This window comes from Nanorana parkeri, unplaced genomic scaffold (assembly GCF_000935625.1).
Source record: "Nanorana parkeri isolate BGI_ZX_2015 unplaced genomic scaffold, ASM93562v1 scaffold2071, whole genome shotgun sequence".
In the NCBI taxonomy this organism is placed as follows: domain Eukaryota; kingdom Metazoa; phylum Chordata; class Amphibia; order Anura; family Dicroglossidae; genus Nanorana; species Nanorana parkeri.
In genome coordinates, this window is record NW_017308339.1 from 147,968 (window position 1) to 170,601 (window position 22,634).

Genomic DNA, 22,634 nt, shown 5'->3' on the forward strand with positions numbered 1-22,634 from the left:
CAAAGATATATTAAAGTTAAAAAAATCCCCCCCCCCCCTCCATCTTCTTTCCTGTAGTTTCCAGGAGTCCCTCCAGTGCTGGTGCCGGTCTCTGATCCAGCGATGAATCCTCTCTCTTCCTGGCACTTCCTGTCCCAGGGAGTCTGTGTGGGTGCACTCTGCCGGCTTGACTTCGGAGATCTCAAGTGTGCGTGCGCCCGCCCCATGATCCTCTGCATCCGCCCGAGAATCTTCAGATCTTCGGACGGGAGCCCGTGGCAGAGACACAGGTAAGTTTTTTTTTTTCACCTTATCGTTAACCTTTTTTTTTTTTTAAATGTTTTTGCATATATCTACTGACCAGCATTGATACTCTCATGTAGGCTAAGTCTACTTGCATTACAATGGGATGAGAAGATGCTGCAGGGGCGTGACTACCAACATTGTCACTGCTGATTCACAATTGTCAATCGGCTCCTGGCCACACCCAGTCCTGCCCACTGACTCTGCTGCTATGCTAGTACACAACTTCAGTATGCAAGTGTCCAGTGTTCCTTACCTCTTGGCAATGTTACCTTACTATATTCTGTACATACTGTGCTCTTGTCTGGTTCATAAACACAATAAACTTTTCATTATAGAAAAAAAGAATGATTTGGCACAGGCAGGGAAGTTTTTGTTTACTTTGAGGCTCGTGCAGAACTGTTTAGACTGCCGTGCAGGAGCCTTTTAGAGATACTTTAAATATGAACTCCAGGTAGAGATACTTTAAATATAACCTTTTGCAGTAGGGCTACCTCTGCACTGACGGGGTTAAGTGCAGTAGGGCTATCTCTGCACTGATGAGGTTAAGTGCTCGATTTCATCTAGGGCAGGGGTAGGCAACCTTTAACACTCAAAGAGCCACTTGGACCCGTTTTCCACAGAAAAAAAAACTCCGGGAGCCCCAAAACCCTTTTGACATCTAAAATAAAGATAATTTCTCTTTTACATAAAAAAAGTCAAAATGAAAAAGAACAAATGATGGAAGAAGACAGGGACACCACAGTGCCTTTCAGGGACTCCCTTAGGACTTACACTTACACTCTCGGCCTTCTAGGGGACACCCCAGGTTTTTCTGCACTCTCCCAGCTGGAAGCAGCGGCGGTTCCACGGAGACGGTGTGAGGGCGCGTGGCCACAATTCCTGCATAGACCAGCCCGCTAAGGCAGCTAAGCAAACAGGAGGGGGTGGAGCTACACCTTCGTCTGTGGTGTGCTGAGACGAGGCCTCGACAAATGCGGAGATACCGCCCTGTTCCCCGATCACTGCATCTGTCAGATCAGTGGGCAGTAGGAGCGAAGCCGCGGCAGAAGGACGAAAGAGCCGCATGTGGCTCCGGAGCCGCGGGTTGCCAACCCCTGGTTTAGGGTCTAAAATAACAAAGATATACTCTTTCGAAACCTCGGTCCTGCCTGAATGCAAGACGGGTCCCTGCAGCCTCTCTATCTCCCTACTCTCTGGTGATGGAATGTCCCTTGGTGTCCTCACATCTAATACACTGTATTGCAGGGACTGGTCTAGCAGCCAGGCAGAACCGAGCTTTGGGTGAGTAAATGATGATTCATACAGTGCGTGATATATTTATAACAAATTGCACAAATTTAAAAAAATCTGACTTCAACGTAGCTAGAGTATAAATGCATGCAAGACCAAGCAACTTTGTCACTATCCCAAAAAATGGAAATGCTCCCTGTGAAAAAACACTCTAAGAGCCTGTTCAGAACACTGCACTGCTTTAACATATGTTACTTGTGTTGGTGCGCTGTGGTGGCATCCATTGTGAATGTCACTCCAAAGCACCTTCCCAATGCACTTGCATTGCAACGCATGGTGTGTTAGGCAGCCTATTGAAATGAAAAGGCTGCCTTAGTGCAATATTGAACATAATACACTGCAATAGATGTGATGACTCACAAATCCTTAGACCACTGGAGCAGAGGAGGAGAGAACCTACGGGGACCCGTCTAGCAGCTGGTTTGGGTGAATTTTTTTTTTTTTTTACACACTAGATGAAAACAAGCACGTAACCCTTGCAGTCCTGGGGGGAAGCCCTACTGCAAAGGTTATGTTTTCTTCAGCTCGGAATTCTTCTTTAAAGCGCCCTATTTATTTAGAATGGGCTGGCAGTACACCAACACATGAAAAAACACCTGCAGCATTTTTGGCAACATAGCACACCACAGCGCATATTTGCAGCTACTGTAAGGCATTGCTAAAATGTGCATTACCGTAACACACAGGTGTGAAGCCAGCCTTCCAGTTTACTAAACAAGCAAGGGAGACAGAAAGCTGCAATAGTGAATAGTTGTGGTCATTATGCTGGCTATGGAGTAAGACAAGAAAGTGTGATGATCTATATTGTTGGGTAATATTTGATATTTATAGTAAGCAGTAGCTCATAAGGTCTTCCAGCCAGTGCATAGTTCCTGAATATTGTCCCAAAAAAAGAGGACATCTCAGGTATTCCAGGATTATAACATTCAGTCTGTCATGACATATCCAAAAACACACTTAATACACTGAACAACTCCTCATCCCTATAAACCCTCACATATACCCACTAAGTGGTGGGCACATTCTACTAACAAATGAGAGAAAACTGGATGAAAGAGCAACGCAAAGCCCATAATGTGTTAATGACAAGTAGATTAGATAGATAGATGGATAGATATACAGATTCATATGGTATACTGCGTTATGTCCCTCTTAAAGTCTGAAAAAGTTTGCACACATACCAGATAGTTAACGGCTTCAGCATACTATGTTATTTTCACTGGACACGTGGGAGATTGTTTAAGTGGGTTATATTTTGTGGCCATTTTAGAAACAATTTGCTGGTACGTAAGCGTAAGCTGTGTGTCAATTGTCACAGATTTTCAGTGGTATCTCCATCCCTCAACGACCAGACTGACAAACACCAGCCCCCCAACCCCCCTCCCCCCCGTTAAAAGATTTTTCACAGTATAGCCGCCCCTATTACCCAATGTAAACAGATATCCCATTACACACCAGACTGGAATCCCACTGTAGTATGTAGAAGGGTGCTGGGATGACGTGCGGTTGGCACTGCACAAATTTAAACGTAGACAAGGTCCAATGCATCAATACATCCTTTTATTTATGTATTTATGGCAGATACACATGGCATCGCAACTATGAGCAACGTTTTGGAACCTACCATGTTGGTTCATCAGTGACTATGTTATTTGCCTGATGAAGGGACCTCGGTAGGTTCCGAAACATTGCTCTTACTTGTGTTACCTTGTGTATCTGCCCTCAATAAAAGACATATTGATGCATTGGATTGCATGGTGTGCAGGTAACTATCTCTTCTACCTATTATCCAATGAACGCAGACAAACCCACATTTACATTTAGTAACATGGCACACATGATGTGCCACAAACCAAAGCAGCTATATAATAATAGAAGTTTACATAAGTTATATTTTATTATTGACAGCTTTGGTATATCGCAAAGTATTACTCTTTGTGCCATGTTGAGTATCTTCCTTTTACCATTGTGCTATTAGATGTCTGACGACTAATTTCCCAAGATACTTGAGAGCTGCAAGTTCAGGGTTTATATAGCTGGATCAGCCAGTGGAAAATATTAGCCAGCATTACATTTAAATAGATACTACTGCCATCTGCATAAATACTATCCCATTTTCTTTCTTCTTGCCTAAGAAATACATAATTAGATTTGTGGTCTTTTAAAGATGTTATATTAGCATTTTTTCTTGCGTGTGTAAAACAAACCAAGTTATTTGTAGAAATAGATTTGGATTAACTGTGACTGTCCCAAGCCACAATGTTTCTTAGTATAATTTTTCTTTTAGGTACCTTCAAATCTCTTTTGGTATACTTCTATGTATGAGCTCAAAACTTATACAAGCTGCCACGCTAAATAAGCTACAACAAGCCGTTAAATGTCACAGGAATCCCAGATCTCCCATTGTAGATGCAGCCGCTGTCCATATGCAGTTTGGAATAGATCATCGTTGCTGCATCCAGGGACAGTGATCTGATCCAAATGGCATGCAATCGCATGACATACAATTGCATACCAACTGCCACACAGATGCGGCTGCTGTCACTCGGTCATTAGCTTGAACTGGTACAATGACCGCATCTATACGGGACGTTTGGGATTCCTGTCGCAGCCATCCCAAATCACCTAGTGTAAATGTAGCCTGAAACAGTAAAACTTTCAAGGCAGTAAATACTTTTGTAGGCACAGTGTACATATCACTGCACTTTACATGATCTTACTAAAGAAGTCCTTAGCTATTACTTGTCTACTAGGTGTAATGTGGTATTATGTATGTGGAGCATTGCTGTGTGATAAACCGAAACATACAGCTGTCAATACATCATATACAATCTTACACTAAATGATGAGTTGTGTACAGTGTGTGATATAATTATAACAAATCACAGTAAGTAAAACTAAATATAACATTCAGTTCTGACTTCAAAGTAGTTAGAGTGCAAAAACATTTCAACTGCAAGACCTCTTTAAAGCAACTCCGTCACTATCCCAAATAATTAAGACTTCCTGCGAAAGGAGAAGACTTTAAGAGCCCATTCACACCACTGTGCTGCTTTAACATACGTAACGCATGTTAAAGCAGCGCGGAGGTGTGAATGGGCTTTGCGGTGCCATGCACTGTGAATGTCACTGCAAAGCACCTTCCAAACACACTTGCATTGCAGCACGCTGTAACGTGCTGTGCTGTGTTATGTAGATGAATAGCCTGTTTTAGTGCAACATGTAACATAATGTGCATTAATAGCATGGCAGTGGACTTCCCTGGTGTAAATGGGTCCTTAATGGATGCTACAGATTTTGACAAAGGCTTTAGCTCTGACAGAGAGCGAAGTTGAAATTCACTGTCGGCAAGAGACGTGCTGTAAGTTTTCAGCGCCTTCTTTACTTTTTTTTGGATAGTAAAGAATTGGTTTAACAAATTACTGAAGAAGAAACACCCAGCTTTAGCACACTTAGGCCCCATTCACACTGAGCGTATCGCAAATCGCGCGTTTGTCATTTTGCGGGATATCGCGCGGTTTGCCGCGGGATATCGCGCGGTTTGCTGCGCGATATCGCGCAAATGGTTGCATTGAGCAAAGTAGAATCATGTCGAAATCTGCTCCAAAAAGGGTCCTGTGGTAGCGACGCGCAGCAGCGACGAACGGAGCCACATTGGCATGCATTGGAGAGCAATATCGCAATGTAAATATGCACGATATCGCACGATAAAACACTCAGTGTGAATGGGGCCATATAGTGTATCACAGTTTGTTATGTTGTCTGTTCAGATATAAGTGTAAATGGAGATTTATAAGAAAAACGCTTGCCCCTTTTGTCCTGCATCATAGTTTGATATACAGTGGTACTCTGATAGATTTGTGCAGTATGGCAATGCCAAGAGCAATGATGCCATGCAAAGTTCAATAAACCCATAAAGTTTAACCAATTTCAACCATGCCACTGAAAGCTCATTGGGTTTTATTGGTGAAGTTACTTTGCACATTTTTCCATACTACACTGCCTTACTTAATAAACATATCCAGTATAAACGCCACTGTATTTGACTGCTATGGGTGATGTTCCGGGCTTGTTATAATGGGTGATGTTACTGGCGTAGAATCATGCAGGGGAGTGAGCCAGCCCTCTGTGCTTCCATGCTGAAAGGTTAGAAGCAGCTAGGGAATTACATTTAAACCAGGGCTGGACAAACTAAAGCAAAAGACCACAATAGTGCTGGCACCTCTTAATTATTGTAGTCAAATCACTTGCTCAATAGCTCTTCATAGCTGCATGATTCTTTATTGGACCAACTGGCTCTAGAACTCTATTGCTACTACGACTTGTGCAAAAAAAATAAAAGTAACATGACCAAATTGCAAGTCTCTGTATTGACTCTGCCAAAGCTTCATTTATCCATCAGAGTTCTGCACACCGTGTTGTTTGCTGCTTTCCTCTGGAGCAGCTGTGCACACAATACTTTTATTTACCGTTTTTGCTGTTAGGTATTACAAGCTGCGTAGATGAGCATCTGTTCCCAGCGGCCTCTTTCTTTTGGTTGATAGTTGAAATGAAACTGCTGAAGGTCGAGAACTGGCCCTTAGCGCCTCTCTCCATCCCCTGTAATTAAAGAAAACAATTACAGCAAAATGTAGTTTTACAGCGAATTCTCCTCATGTGATTTGTACTATCGCCAGAACATGTAGGAACACAGAGTATCCTTACACTGTAAGAAAACTGCAATTCCTACATAAACAGTCTTCCTACACGCAATCTGTGAATATGTCACTGTTGACATAATACTGGTGGTGAGTACAAAGATGTATTTTGGAAAGTTCTATGCTGTAATTATGGGTGTTGCCGCTGAATTATTGCTAATGTAATTTATATTAGTAAAACAGACTGAGATTAAAAAGTTCAGTATGTTTAACATGTACAAAAATAATGTATTAATGCTTATGATCCTTAGACTTGGTTTACACGTGCTTCATCTTGTATAACAGTGGTGTGTACAGCACGCTTTTACTAAGCGTTCGGTAAGCTTTGAGCAGCTTTGTTGAAGCCTTTTAAATACATTTTTAGTTCTAGTTTGGGGATGTTAAGCACAGATCCTAATGGGAGTGCTGACTGTCACTTTAAATCCACTTTAGTAAGCGATTTAACAAGCTTGTTCCAAAACCTGCTAGCAGCTAGTTTTATGTGACATTTCTGCTTCAGATTTATTTGGTGCCACCATTGGCCCCACACCCTACAACACTGATCTTAGGCAATAGTGTGGGACAGGATGTTGAAAGTTAGATTTAAGTAGGGATGCACCGCTACCAAGTACCGTACTCGGTACAAGTACAAGTACAGATACTTTTCGAGCTCCAAGACTAGACTAGAGAAAAATTCAAAAGTTAGGAGGCAGCTGTCATTTCTAAGGAGCACACGGAGCTCCAGGGATTTGTACATTACTGTTTTAATGTATGATTTTGTTTTTATAAATATAAATAAAGGGATGCACCAATACCATTTTTGCGAGTACAAGTACTGATACTTGCCCAAGTACGTACAAGTAGTGCTACATTTTTGTTTAGTGTCATGTGACCGTTTTTCTAAAACAATACAGACTAATGATTTCAGGACAGTGGTGGAGCACCAGAGCCAGTTCCCAGCTGCAACCTCTGCAACCCTGGTAATTCTCAGGAAAATGCCAAGTATCGGCATTGGTACTCGAAAAGTATCGGCACTGGTATCTGAAAAGTATCGGTGCATCGTTATTTTTAAGTCAGTCAGCACTCCCGTGATGATCTGTGTTTAACCTCACTATAATAGAGCTAAATAAGGCTTCAACAAGGTTGTTTGTAGCTTGCCAGCAGCTTTCCCAAAGATTGTTGGACACAGTGCTCTTATACCAGCTGAAGCCCTTGTGAGCAAGACCTTAAAGGAGTATTATGGGGAGAGTGAAAAACACACATCCCCATAATTAGAGCCGATGTGCGACACTTAAGCTGTCACACGTCAGCTCTACAGATTGGGAAATGAGCAATCACATACCACAGATCACTCATTTCCCGATCTTTTCCCTGCAGAGAGCGGTGACTGCCAGTCACCACTCCCCGCAGGCATTATCCCCTCCCCTCTCTGATGCTGACTGGAGGGATGGGGAAGGGTACAGCTGGCTCTGCCTCTAGAGGGCAGAGCCAGCTGTCAATCAGGTGGCAGGGTGGATCACGACAATATGGTTAGGATCCATCCCGACTGCAACACAGCTTTGCACTGTGTCGGCTATACGCTGAGTTTTGGGTCACAGGGGCGCATAGTATATGTCCTCCTGTGATCCTTAGGAGAACTATGGCCAAAAATGTTTGGCCCATAGTTCTCTTTTAAAGTGTATTTCCACTATTTGTTACATGTTTATTCATCACATAGCAGAACTTAAACAATAAATTGCTGCTTGCAAAAAAACATGCTCAATTCTGAAAGAAAAGTTGTTCTCTGAACCGAATTCCCCCTAGAATGCAAGGGGGTGAGGAGATTGATGTTAAAGTGACATTAAACCCTCAGATTTTTTAACATAAAACAATACTGTAATGTGTGCCTTACTGTAATCCATGGTTGTTTCCCTTCTCTTTGCTGTTCTTCCTTTTAAATCTGTATCTAAATCTGGTTTATGTTAAAAGATCTGAGGGTTTAATGTCACTTTAACATATTTAACCCTATATGTACTGTGATGGCAAATCTCATCGTAAGTTGTAAACTAGATTTGAACACTCCTAATAAACGGTTAAGATCTAGAACATTGTATGTTAATGAGTGGGAGCGCAGTCTATTCCTAGTCTTTTTATTGGGACAGATTTTGCTGTTACTAAAAGTCGGCTTATGATCAGTTGGCCCTGTTCACGGCTCCACACACGCTGCGCACCGCACCTCTTCCCCACCTCACTCTCGCCGCTGCCAGACCCGCCCGCCCGCATCCACGCCGCACCTCCTCCCCGCCTCACACTCACCGCCCGCCCACATCCACGATTGGCACAGGGACGCGGGGAGATGTAGTAAGGAGGAGCAGGTGTGGGGGGATGACAGCCGCTGATAGACAGGTCCGATCTCAGAAGCAAGTTGCTGGAAGACTGCTCAGGTAAGCCTGCACTTTCCCCCCCACATGGTGCTCTATAATGTATTGCTTGGATTTGTATTCCTCTATAGCTTATGGTACATTGTGCTGTATATTATACATAGGAATACACATCCAGCAATACATTATACACTGTATGTATAATGTATTGCTGGGATTTGTTGTATTCCTATATAGCTGGTGATATTCTGCACTGCACTGTATAGAGGACTACAAATCCCAGCAATAGTACATTATACAGCGCAATGCAGAATGCCGCCAGCTATAATGTACTATTGCTGGGATTTGTAGTCCTCTATAGCCGGTGCAATTCTGCATTCATTGCTGTATAATTTTACACTTTCCTTTTCACTATATTGCACACCACACTATTTTTTTCCACCGCACCAAGCTTGCTCCTGTGATGGACTACAATCTCAATACAAACTAGTAGTCCCATCACTGGAGCCATTTTTACATTTTTTTTTTATTGTTTATCCGATTAACCGATTAATCGAGCTTAATAATCGGCTAACTAATCGATTTTGAAAATAATCGTTAGCTGCAGCTCTACAAAAAGGTAAGAAATATTTTAAAAATATATATGTTTATGTATGCTGTGAGAATAGGAACACATAAACATACAGAGGAAATACACTTTAAAGCAATGAATCGAAACAGAAACATTTGCAAACCTGAAAGATCAATAAAAAACAGGCACCTGCAATGACTGGAAGTACCGGATAAGAAGTCATTCCCATTGATGTAGCACAGAGTAGCCAGATGTTTTTTCTCTCCTCTACTGTATCTTTGGGGAAAGTCATTTTTGCCACTCAGGCTGAACTAATACTATGACTGCCTTTGTTCATCACCGTTGTATCAGTAGTTTCTACTGATCTAATGGAGATAAAGGACACCATTTCTGGGGAGATCAACAGGTAGTTTCTGTATTTGCTGATAATGTTGTTAGCCTGGAAAAAAATAAAACTAATGCAGTCACCACCTCTGAAGACTTGTAAGCTGCAATATATTACATGCTTTTTTGGATTTAGTCATCCTCTAAGAACATCTGCAAATACCTAAGAAAGGCTATCTGGCTGCTACACTTGAATACACTGACCTGGAACAAGCATGCAGATCAAAAAAGACAAAGTTGAGTCAAAACACCCAATTGAACAGTCACACTTTCAAGTACACACTAATACCCATCAAATTCAGCCCTCAATAGAAACATCAGATTTGCATTTCTGAAGGTCTATAAATGCTTCTTTTACATCCTCCTGTTCATCAATTCTTCAGATGCTCGACTGTAGCAACAGCGATCGCCCCGTGCTGTTCTTCCTCCTCCCAGATTTTGGTAACCCTCAAGGTCCATGGCAGTAGATACAAACTGGATTATAGCTTCAATTCTCCGGGGACTTTCCACCTTTCCTCCAGTAAAGCCGACAGGAACTTGATACATAATTAGTATATACGTGCAAGTGGCAAATGCACACTCACATCTAGCTATAGCAAAGTCAATATACTGAGGACACATGCTGACGTGAAACGTTGTCCATCCTTTCATTCTCACCTTGGTGTCAATTGATTTCCTGCTTTTTCAAAACACCAGCTCTAGCATGCCTGATATGTTTAGTCCACTGACTGTATTAGAGGCATTGTGTTGGCTAAACAACTGCTTGCTTATTACAGCTTAAAAATTGCCCAAACCTTATTAATCATGCCCATACCACGTTACTTTAAAAAAAATCCATCTTACTAAATCTTACAAAATATCTAAACCTAATGCATATACAACATCTTCAATAAACATATATTTTTATATATATAAAATATTTTAATCAATAAATATATGTATATAGTTTTACATTTTTATTAGATACATTATTAGAAACTGCGTACCATTTTCGTGCCCAATTAACTGTGGAAGAGATGGAAAGTCCAAAGTTAACCAAAGCTGTAATCCTGTTTATGTGTTCTACTAAACACCTGACCTGAAAATGCCCACTCTGAATGATTGTTACTAATCAGCAACCAGGAAGGAAAGGTGAGCAAACGCAGTTTCCGACCTGCCTCGTCTGGCCTAGATCTTAACAGGCTATCCCACCTTCAGCCTATTATGAATGTTGCTACCAGATTCATCCACCCCACCAACCGCTCCGTGGCCACCACCCCTCTGTGTCAATCCCTCCTAAAATATTAACAACAACATACAAAGCCATCCACAACTCTGTCCCCGGGCTACATCTTCAACCTCATCTCAAGATATCACCCAAACCGTCTTTTCCACTCCTCCTAGGACCTCCCTTCTGTCTAGCTCCCTCATCAACTCTTCCCATGCTCACTTCTAGGACTTCTCAAGAGCCTCTCTCATCTTCTGGAACTCCCTACCACAACCTATCCAGCTATCTCCTACTCTGTCTGCCTTTAGGCGATCCCTGAAAACTCACCTCTTCAGGGAAGCCTATTCCACGTCCTCCTCAAAACTTTCCATCTACTCCTTCAAACGTCTTATCCTTAACAATTACCTCCTGTATCATTTGCCCCTCTTTGTAGATTGTAAGCTCTCATGAGCAGGGTCCTTCTAATCCTTTTGTAAGGTATTGTACTGTCTCTCCATATGTTGTAAATCGCTGCGCAAACTAAAAAATAATAACTGTACTGAAGGTTACAAATCTAAAATTAAAAAAATATTTGGTAATGTGTAATTGCATAAAAGATATTAAAATAAATATTCCGAAGGGTTTATTTCTGGAAAGCCACAGAATGCTAATGAACACATGTTGTTAGCAATGAATAAAGGATAAAAGAAGTACAACATCAAAGAGTTTTTATATTATAAGATCAATGGATGTCAAAACAAAGAAAGCCTGACCATGGGAAATAACTTCATCTGAATAAGCTTATTGCAGCAGGCAGTGCTTGCCTGGCCAGATTGTACCTTAGTGTGTAATGTGTTTGGTTTTTTTTAAACATTTTTATTTCAGCTCGGCAAAACAATAATAAAAAATAAAAATGTTCATTTTTTTTTTTAAAAGACCAATTGCTGCTTAGCAACTGTTTCACTTTGGGAAGAGTTTAATATCGGTTCCACATAAATCATCCATCCAAGTTTATCCTGTTGAGCTCTCATGAAGCTGTGGTTTTGCCCCTGAAATGTGTTGGCTGTTTTTATATGATCTATTTACCAACAATTCAAAATGTTCTTGAGCTCGTTCATCTGTTTTTGTCAAAATGTTGTCATTGTCAGCCGGTGCTAAAAGGCCTTTGCTTCTGTAAATCACAACATTGTGAAAATATGTGCCCAACAGCAACGGGTGTTTTATATATTGAATATAGACAAATTTAGATATTGGTGTTGTGGGTAAAGGTGGCCAGGGGAGGGTAAGGTACAAGTGGTGTTGTGGGTAAGGAAGGGGGGGGGTCAGAGGAGGGTAAGGTACAAGTGATGTTGTGGGTAAAGGTGACCAGAGGAGGGTAAGGTACAAGTGGTGTTTTTAGTAAGGCCAGCTTTAGAACCAAGGTAGATGGGTTAGGGTGCCAAGCAAGAAGTGGTGTTGTAAGTATGGAAGACCAGATGCGGGTGGTGTTGGGACATAAGGGTGTCAACACAGCATAACATACAAGTTGGCAATACATTTGGATATAAACCAAAAATGTCAGGCCTAAAAGCTGAGTTGGACTGAGCATGAATGTAGTAGGAAGTGATCTGCTCCACAAGAAGGTCCTGCATGACAAAGCAGTTTCAGGGCCACACACAGCAGAGGCTAGGCACATTTGTGATCCCTTGGCTACAGTTGCAGTTTAATCCAGCACCAGCATGAGAGGGGACAATTGACTGAGGCATGAAGCTTGTGGCATCATCCTCCCCCTAAGACAGCATGGGCCAGTTTACTTTTTTTAAAGTGTTGTAGGCTTGGATTTCACAGAGAACTTCTAAATGCCCACTGCAGATGCTACCAAATAGGCATGTATTAATTCCCCTGTTTCATTGGAGGTCAGTAATAATTTCCCAACTCCATAAATGATTGGCCTTTATTACATTTACATTGGTGCTCAGGGGTAGTAGGGCCGTTATGTGCTTTGCGTTCCCATGCGGCTGAATGCATTGCAGCCGGAGGGCGTGGCTATGGTACCATTGAGTTCAAGGGACCGCCACGCCCCCTCCCGCACCACAACAAAGTAAGCCGGGTGCAATGCGATCCAGTGCGAATCGGGCCGGAACGCACTGAAGATGGTGTGAACTAGCCCTTATAACACGATGGCAATGGCAGAGCCTATATTTCTTCTGTGACCAGCTCCCGTGAGGCAGACCAGTGATGGGCAAATTAATGTATGAATTATGAGCCAGTCTGTTCAGTGCGATAGCCAACAAGTCCAAAAACGTGGTCAAGGGATATTGTTTTTTATAAGCAGTGACAGGAAAAGATAAAAAAAATACTAGGCACAAGCACTTATTTTTTTAGCAAAGGATGGTACTTGGTTCCTGGGGTAAGCCCTGAGGCAGACTGTTATCCTGCTACAAAACAATATTAAATACTCAGATATACAAATACATTGGCCGTTTTTAGAAACAGACTTATGAACAGATTGCCCAAAGCCTCTGCATCTCAACAAGAGGCAAAAATAAATAAATACGCAACTTTCATTAGGCTTTGATACCTGCTGTGAGAAATCAGCTTTTTTTTTTGTAAAGACGGCTCTTTTCTGAACATCCCAACTGAACAATTACCAAGCAGGCATTTTATGCCAGTTTAGTTTTCATCATGCTATTTATTGTAGGGAACACTATGGCATGTTGCACTGCCTGTGGTGTGCTCAAGCACACTGAGAATAACACAAAGGCACTTACATGAACAAGTCAGATGAAGACAAGAGCATGTAAGAATAGCAGAAAGAACATAATCCTTTTATCATATGTTAAAATAACTAAACTGATGATCATATATAAATGAGTATATCCTTTTATACTACTACTCCAGTGAGGCGGATTTATGAAAATGTAGTCGAAGTAGAGTGCCAGAGACAAGTCAATCCATTAAACTGCTAATGCTATCCAGCAACCAAAGGAAAAGTAAATGTCCTCTCAGTTTACTTTACTACCGGACTGGACAAATCCAAGCAGCCAGGTCACTAATGCGCCTTAAAAAATGACAGCTGGTGCCTAATTTTTTTGGTGTTTCTCAAGCTGTCAATCGGGCTGACTCCTAAAACATATCCTGCCTCCTGGAGTCAACCGACTGACTCCTGAATTCCATAATGACCACTTTGCGTCCGCAGCAATTTGTACAAATTTACAAACGATTAAACTAAACATGCGATTGTAGTCCATCACGGGAGGGAGCTTGGAGCGCTGGCAACTTTACAACACACACAGGGACCATGAGGAACAAACGTAGTCACCCTCCAGAAGGAAGGACAGTGTCAGCACCAATTCAGAGATGATTTCAAGATCTACAGCTGAGTGATACACTAATAAGATACTTTTCTTGTTGCGGTACTTGAATGCATTTTTAAGATGTAACTCCTGAGTTTAGTGTCACTTTAAGTACCACCGAGGGACTATCTGGGCCTTTTGTACAGTACAGGGAGGTTATCATGTACCTTCACCTCTGTAACCACCTGCGACTCTGTGGGACTTGAATCTGGTTCTCGATTTTGCAAAAAAAACACCCTTTGAATCTATAAGGGATATTCCCTTCCCACTCGCATGGTTGTGTTTCTCACTGCTTATCACCTCTGCAAGGTGTGTGTCTTTATCCTGTAAAAAAAAACGATTTGGTTCTACACAAAGTTAAGGTGGTATTGAAGCCTCCTTCCTTCTTAAGGTCTGGTATGAGCCTTTCACCCCAACCTAGATATTGTTCTCCATCCCACTGTCTGGCTTCTTCACTGTCTTGAAGTTTGGAATGTGCTTTTTTGTTGTTTCTTATGGCTTCCATGAATGGGAACCAGCTTCTCATTCCAGCATCTTTTGGTGGTTCTTACAGATCATCATACAAGCTCATGGTTTTAGGGATACGGTTCCATCTTTTCCAGGCAAAGCACCTTCTACTAGCTCTGTAAGTGCTTCTTGGGTCATACGGAATCAGGCTGCCACCTGGTCTTGTGCTCACATGTTTTCTACATTTTACTGCTTTTGTACTGTCTCATCCTGAATCCTCTATCCCTTCCTGAAGGAGAAAGAAAACAGGATTTTTGTACTTACCGTAAAAGTTTTTGGGAGTTCATTAAGGGGCATGGATCTTGCCTCTCTGTGTTTTGCAATTTACTCCTATTACTGCTTTACTACAAAAATGAAGCAGGCTTGGAGTTGGAGGGATGATTACTGGCTGACCGACAGCTTTTTGTTTGAAAGTGTCTGATTCCTCCTGTTGGTGACATTATAACCAAATTATATCAGAATACCTGAATCCTGTGTCCCATTGGGCCTGTTCACACTATAGCATTGCACTAAACACGTTACCATGCACACTACTACACAATGCACCTAGCATTGCCATTCATTGTTGGGGCTGGCACCCCAACGTACCTCCCAACATCCATGTGCTGCATTGAAAAAAGTAGTGCATGCAAGTAGTGTATGGTAACCTGTGCTTAGCACAACTCTATAATGTAAATGGGCCCCTAATGAACTCCAAGAAACAGATTTCAAGATGAGTACACAAATCCTGTTTCTGTAGCACTGAAATTTAAACAACAACTATGTGTAAAAATTATCTTAACTCGTGCAGTGGGACTACCTCCATGCTGCAAGGGTTAAGTGCTTGTTTTTTGCCTAGTGTCAAAAATAACAGTTATACTCACCCAATCCTCTGAGAAGGCTGGCTGTCACAGCGCTCCCTCCTGCCTGTCTTCTCCTTTGCTGCAGCGATGGTATGTCTCTCAGTGTCCCCACGTCCTATACACTGTGTATAGAACGAGATGACTCAGGGGCCTTACACCACTGCAGTGCAGGGGGAGAAAAGCTCCAAGGACCAGCCTAAGTCCCCATTCACACTGAGCAATTTTTAGCATGATTTCCGCTCAATCGCTCAAATATGAAGCTCAAAGTAGCTCTTCCAATGCATTTCAATGGAGATGTTCACATCTTGCAGCTCAATGTCGCCTGTAGCTGAAGCTTGTCACTCGAACATGAACTATTTTTGGGCGGATTTCGCCCCAATGGACTTTGTTAGACTGCCAAAAGAAGCGCTACGTAGCGTGACAAAATGTGCACTGTAGCTCAATGTAGCTCAAAGTCGCTCAGATCAAATCAGTGAGGAAAAAGTGCTTATTTTGTTGTAGCTCAGTGTAAATGGGGTCTTGGCGCAAGCTGGCTCGCAGGATTGGGTGAGTATAACCTTTTTATTTTTGAAATTCAACAAAAATGAGCACTTAACACTTGCAGTGCAGGGGTAGCCCCACTGAAAGGGTTAATACCATTTTTACCTAGCGTTCTGCTTTACAGGTCTAAATATAAAAAGTCTATTGCTAATTTCCTCTTTTGTTTGGAAGGCACTGATTGAAACTTTTTGCCTATTAAAGATGCTTGGTGTCATTTTGCCACTAATTCTTGCTGTAGTTTATTTGTAATGATTCAAATGATTCAGCAGAATCTGATTTGCAAGATAAGTATAACTACGGTATATAAAGACAATTTTTTGCTAAAACTTTAGTTTAGAGATCGTATCAACTACTTTCAGTGGAGAAAAGTCAAAAATCTTAATGATATCAAATTTTTAGCTTCATGCACTTTGACAGTTTTTTTAGATTACAGACATTTTACACCATTTCCCACGGACACATTTACATTAAAAAAAACCTGTGCCCTGTATAGCATTCTTATGATTCTTGAGGCACATGTTTGCGGCAAAATGTATGAAGACACATGAACGTACACTTCAACTTACATTAAAAGGTCAATGTACACCAACGTGTGCAATTTTTTTAATGAATGCGCCATTTACATGGCTATTTTTTTTACTATGTTTTTTTTTTTTGGTTACAGAATGTTGCTACAGAAACGAGAGACGTTGGTAACAATTTCTATGTGTTATGCTAGCCAATAACTTTTACATTGAATAGTTTGTTTTTCCATCCTTAGGATTGTACATTTTATGCTAGGGTGATGAGCTAACACCATTAATCAAGCCGTGACTGCTGCAACATTCCATTACTGCTCCCTATGGCAACATGTTGTAATTTTCCTACTACACATGGCAGACCTGCAAAAATAAAAAAAAGTCAGTTTTTTTTACATACAGGTCAGCCATTGGCACATACTTTGAAATTCACAAGTGTTAAACCTGAAGTACTATTGAAACTTTAGACAAGTCCTTATTCCTCCACCGTAACTGGAAGGGCTCAGGAAAACGGGTGTTGCTAATTTATGCTGCCTTTGTCATTGGAACGCGGCCCTACTGAAACACATCCGTTTTAAACCAAAGCAAAGCAAAAGCTTTGCCCGCCGTGAGAACCTAGCTCAATAAACAAAAAAATCCCTATTTTAGCCTTGCAAGTTACTGCACATTCTACTACGTCGTAAAAGCTTTAGAAGTGTACTTTTTCCCAGACTGAAACATTTCACATCGAAACTCTCTGCCATTAATCATCTATGTGGTCACTGCCCCCACCTCCAAACCCAAATTACATTTGCTTCCTAAACACACCTTCCCTTTGAGGAGGACATGGCCACCCAGAGAAAAAGGAGCATGGACCTTTTCCAATTTTGAGCATCCCTTTCACCAAAAGCCCGAGTATGGCACTGGGCATGGTCCATCCACAACTCAGCAACATACATATGGAGCATGGGTGGCCACAGATGGCTCCCCTCTTACCCCACCCCATCAGAGGCAGCACAGAGAAGGGCCTCACCAAATGTGAGTAAAGAGGGGCTCAACTAGAGCCTCTGCGCCCACTGGAATAGTGGTTTCTCCTCAAGCGGAGAAGGAACCTTGGGGGAAAAAAAGAGGTGATGGAGAGGGAGCGTCCAACAATTAGGATAATCAAAGAAAGTAAATCCTAGCCAAGGCAAGCCCAGGCATGCAACCCCTCCAGGTCCACTGTTCCTGAAATGATGGGGGAGCATGCACTGAGAGGCCATTGCAACTGGCAAAAGGCCTATAGACAAATTACAAATGTTTTTGATGTTTCTGTTAGGCCAGAGGAAACACAATAACTGAGGTGGTTGGGAGTGAAGGCCCTCTTTATTTTCGTTGTGGATGATGTGTTCCCTGTTTTATGTGGGCGGATCCCCTCTCTCCTGTGTTGTCCTGGAAGATGAATTGGGAAAATCTACTTTTGTCGAACACGGTGCTGCCAACTGGGCCACCCACAGCTTGAATTTCAGTAATGCGTGATCAGTTTTTAATTACGGTATTTTTTTTTAGCACAAAGTCCACTTTAATGTGTTAGAATCCATTGTACTGCATTTTAATGCTGTAAAACATGTTTACAAATGCAGCAAAAACATGCAAAGCTGCAGAAAAATACAGAGAACATAAAATTAGAGCTGCAGCTAACGATTATTTTCAAAATCGATTAGTTAGCCGATTATTAGGTTCGATTAATCGGTTAATCGGATAAACAATAAAATAAAGTTTAAAAAATTGCTCCAGTGATGGGACTACTAGTTTGTATTGAAAATATGTGTTAAAGACAGGCACTAAAACACCATAGTAGATCACTAAATATATTTTCTGGTTGTTAGAGAATACTGCGCTTTGTTGCTTGTCTAAGTGGATAAGCGTGTGTGTTTCTTTCTACAAACAAGGGGCAGCACCCTCATTTAGAATGAATCTGTTGCAATGACATTTCTCATTGCCACAATAATTTCAGTGGGTACCAATATCGCCAAATATCCATCTTGAACTAACAGCGCAGCTTGCGAAGATGTACCAAGATCACAATAAAAATGCTAAAAGCATAAAACAGTTTTACTTCTCAAGCACCCGGCTACAGGTATTGTTACCACACATTCTTGATTAACCTATTTAGCTGGTTACAATAAAAGCTCTCACTGCTTCCCGTGGATGCTAAAGAGCATCTAATCTACAGCTCCAGCCAATGGAGACGTGGAAGGATGCACAAAAGGTGATTTATAAATAGCACAGAACAGCAGTAAAGCTTAGATTTATGCTATCCACCCGTTTTGTTGTTTTCCCTGCTCAGTGGTCTTATTTGTATTACCTGTTTATATATTCTGGTTTTGCTTCTTTTTTTTTTTTTTTTTTTAATCAAGTGATATATCTAATGAAGGACCATCTGCTCAACATGACTTGTATCTGTTGTCTGCATTCATTCTGGAAATACAGAGACATTTCTAGAAATGCTGTAGAAAATGTACAGCCATATTGCCCACAGCTTTGAGGGCTTTGGCACCTATAATAAACAATTACATTGCAAACAGGCTTATTCATTAAGGACCGATTCACACTTTGCTGTTCTTGCACGTTACAATAACAAAAGTGCGTTGTGTTCACGTTAACGTGCTTTGCGATAAGGCATTCTGAATGGGTAAAGCAGCATTTTTTGCAATGCAGTGAACCTCTATGCACAGTAATGCATGTGTCAGAACTGCCCCGCAATGTGCTAACACGTGTATGTGCATTGATGTTTGCACCGCAATCAAAAAGTATGATTCACCCCTCAGGGCCCATTCACACCTCATCCAGATCATCTCCAGACCAAACCAGATTGTTTCCGGACTCAAAATTAATTTGAACGTATTCTTATGCTGTTTCTGGACTCCACACCAGCACAGTCCGTTCCGGACCAGACCAGCAAAATACTTCATGTCTCATTTTGTCTGGTCTGGAATGCACTGGAACGCATGGAAACGCATCAAAACGCATACAAACACACTGGAACGCACCTGAAAGCCCATTTTAAAGTTTAAAAAAAAGATCCATAAAGCGGCAAAATCGCGGCAAAACGCAATGCACTGCGTTCTAGATCTGGATTGGGAAATGGTGTGAACCTGCCCTTAAACTGTGCAAGCGGCAATTTTCATTTTTAAAAAGATCCAGCACAACCAATCACATTTCTGTACTTAGATCACCGATGCTTTGTGTTTAGTTGCTTTCGGTTACTACCTATTGCCCTTTGCAACACCTTAATGAGCAAAACCAATATTACAAAAGGGTAATTAAACACACCGTATATTTAATATGATTATTGGAGTTGTTAGTATACCCAACATGATCCCTAATCACTGTGCCATTGTAGCCTTCAAATCTCTTCTGTTTTTTTAAATATATAAACAATTAAAAGCAATCCATCATATGGCACGTAGAGGACACCTCTACTGACAAAATACTATGACTGCTGCTAAAGACTTGACTGTTATTCAGATGCAAAGGCTTCAAGTGCGCAGATCCAGGGATCTGACGTTCCTTTGACTTCACTAGCTGCATGCTTGTCCTGTATTCGTGACCAATAAAACATGTAGCCAGACAACTAGCTTTACTAGGTCAGCAACAGCTGTCCCCACATCTCCCTTAGTATAGCTGTGCTTTAAAAGAATCCAGTGTATTCTATAAACACTTTGCAGTACAGTTTGGTAAAAAGGTTCTGAGCCTCAGGAAAGAAACTGAGATTGGGACAAGTAACGGGGAAAATATGATATTGTTTTTGGTAAATCTGCCTGTAAATCTAACACAAACCTCTTCATATTTTACAAGGACTGCAACGTTTTGGTTTTACATGTATTTATGTTAATTAATACAAACATCAATTGGAGCATGTTGCTCCAATTGTACTAATGAAACACAGATAAGTGTGGCAAAACAAATGCCATCCTGTGCACAAACATGGGTATGGTTGTATGGATGGTTACATAAATTGAGGAGCTGTGCACCAACTGGAGAAAGGGAAAAGATCAAACTCACACATCCAAGTGTACAACTCTAAAAAGAGTCTGCCCATTACATTTTAATAAGAAATATTTTATGCAAACAAATAAAACCATTATCCTTGATCCCCAATCTACACACAAAAGAAATGTGTTGATGCCTTAAAGAAGAACTTCCCTGCACTGCAAGAGTTAACTGCCCAGTTTGGTCTAGGGGCTAAAATTAAGAAGATATACTCACCTCATCTTTGGCCCTGTAGCAGTGACCGCTCACCTCTTTCCCTCTCCTCTCCCACTGTGGAATGTTCCTCAGCGTCCTCATGTCTAATACAACTGCATTAGATGTGAGGACATCACGGGTCCTTAGGCTGCAGGAGCCCAGGGGAGAAGAGGCTGCAAGAAACAGTCTAGCAGCCAAGTGGGACCGAGGGTCAGGTGAGTATGTCTTCTTTATTGTAGACCAAATCGTGCAGTTATCCCATACAGTGCAGGGGTAGCCCCACTGGTAACAGTTAATTTTTCGATTGCCTGGAGTTTTTTAATACTAGCAACAATAGAAATCACCCACATCCTGCATTATAACATATATAACATACAGCGCAGCTCAATAGAATTGAATGCTCTTATGTAGAAAGTTTATCTGGTAGCAAGGGATAAAGGCTGAAAAGAAGGATGCAAGGGAACAACCAAAAATCAGAGTCAAAAGATGGGACGTTATATAAGATAGATAGATTGATTGATTGTCCTCTCATGTTAAGTGCAAGAGAATGTTCTGACAACTGTCTGACTTTCTGTAAACGTTACTGTTAATCACAGGAACACACTAGACCATCTATTTTCAACCAGGGTTCCCCCAGAGATTGCTATGGGTTCCTTGAGCTGTGTCTGATTGATCTACATCTGATGATGCCTGCATAGTTTCGGGTCCAAAGCTGCTTTGCAGAAACAGGGGAATGATACCAATGGTCTATTTAGCTGTGTGAAGGGGGGTCATTGTGATCACCTCTATAAGGGGACATTCTTACCACTGACCACTAACGTAAGGAGCATCCCTCTCATTGACCACCATTGTAAGAGGCATTCTTCCCAATGACCACTAACATATGTCACATACTTCCCAATGACCACTAACATACGTGACATACTTCCCAATGACCACTAAAATAAGGGACAGTCTTCCACTGACCACCATTGTAAGGGACCTACTTCCCACTGACCACCAATGTAAGGGACCTAATGTAAGGGGCATCCCTCCCACTGAATACCTTTTGTAAGGGGCATCCTTCCCACTGACCTCCTTTGTAAGGGGCATTCCTCCGAATGACCACCATTGTAAGGGGCATCCTTCCTACTGACCTTCATTGTAAGGGGCATCCTTCCCACTGACCACCATTGTAAGGGGCATCCTTCCCACTGGCCACCAATGTAAGGGGCATCCTTCCCACTGACCACCATTGTAAGGGACGTCCTTCCCCCTGATCACCATTGTAAGGGGCATCCTTCCCACTGGCCACCAATGTAAGGGGCATCCTTCCCACTGACCACCATTGTAAGGGGCATCCTTCCCACTGAGCACCATTGTAAGGGGCATCCTTCCCCCTGATAACCATTGTAAGGGGCATCCTTCCCAGTGACCACCAATGAAGGGACATCCTCCCCACTGGCCCCTGATGAATTCTTCTAGAACGGGTCCCCTGAGACTTGAAAATTATTTTCGGGGTTCCTCTGGGGGTAAAGGCTGGTCTAGACAAACCTGAGTGCGGTTTGGGATCTAGGTTCATCTGATATCCCCCTATACATCCTGTAGAAGTGATGACACGATCTGCAGCGCAAAGTGTAAAAGGCAGAGGATGAGTAGAAGCCGAGGATGAGGATGATGTGTAATTACCCCAGAGGATGCGCTGGCTGCACACAGGATAGGGGGCAGTTTGTCTCGGGGTTGCTCCTCTTCCATGTGGCTCTCTGCAGAGATGTTGTCAGGTCCGGCGCCCGGGGAGCTCTGCAGAGACATCCTAATCGGAGACAAGGAGGAGGCTGACCCTGGACCTCACAGCAGCCTCTCAGAGTGGACGTTCCTCCAGCAAGGAGAGCCCCTGGCCAGTCCTCCGGGCCGCATGTCATCGGGGCTAGCAGCAGCAGGTGACCGGCAGC

The 22,634-nt window shown here is 42.1% G+C and overlaps 1 protein-coding gene across 1 annotated transcript in view; it reads right to left on the reverse strand.

The window, feature by feature from the left end:
* HECTD2 (HECT domain E3 ubiquitin protein ligase 2) overlaps positions 1 to 22,402 on the reverse strand; it is a 65,219-nt gene extending 42,817 nt beyond the window's left edge. Inside the window, exons 1-2 of the mRNA XM_018572562.1 lie at positions 22,372 to 22,402; positions 6,045 to 6,174 (exon numbers count right to left, since the gene is read on the reverse strand). Of these exons, the coding sequence (XP_018428064.1) occupies positions 6,045 to 6,171 (127 nt within the window). The 5' untranslated portion in view covers positions 6,172 to 6,174; positions 22,372 to 22,402. The remainder of the gene's footprint in view (positions 1 to 6,044; positions 6,175 to 22,371) is intronic.
* Between the last annotated feature and the right edge of the window lie 232 nt (positions 22,403 to 22,634).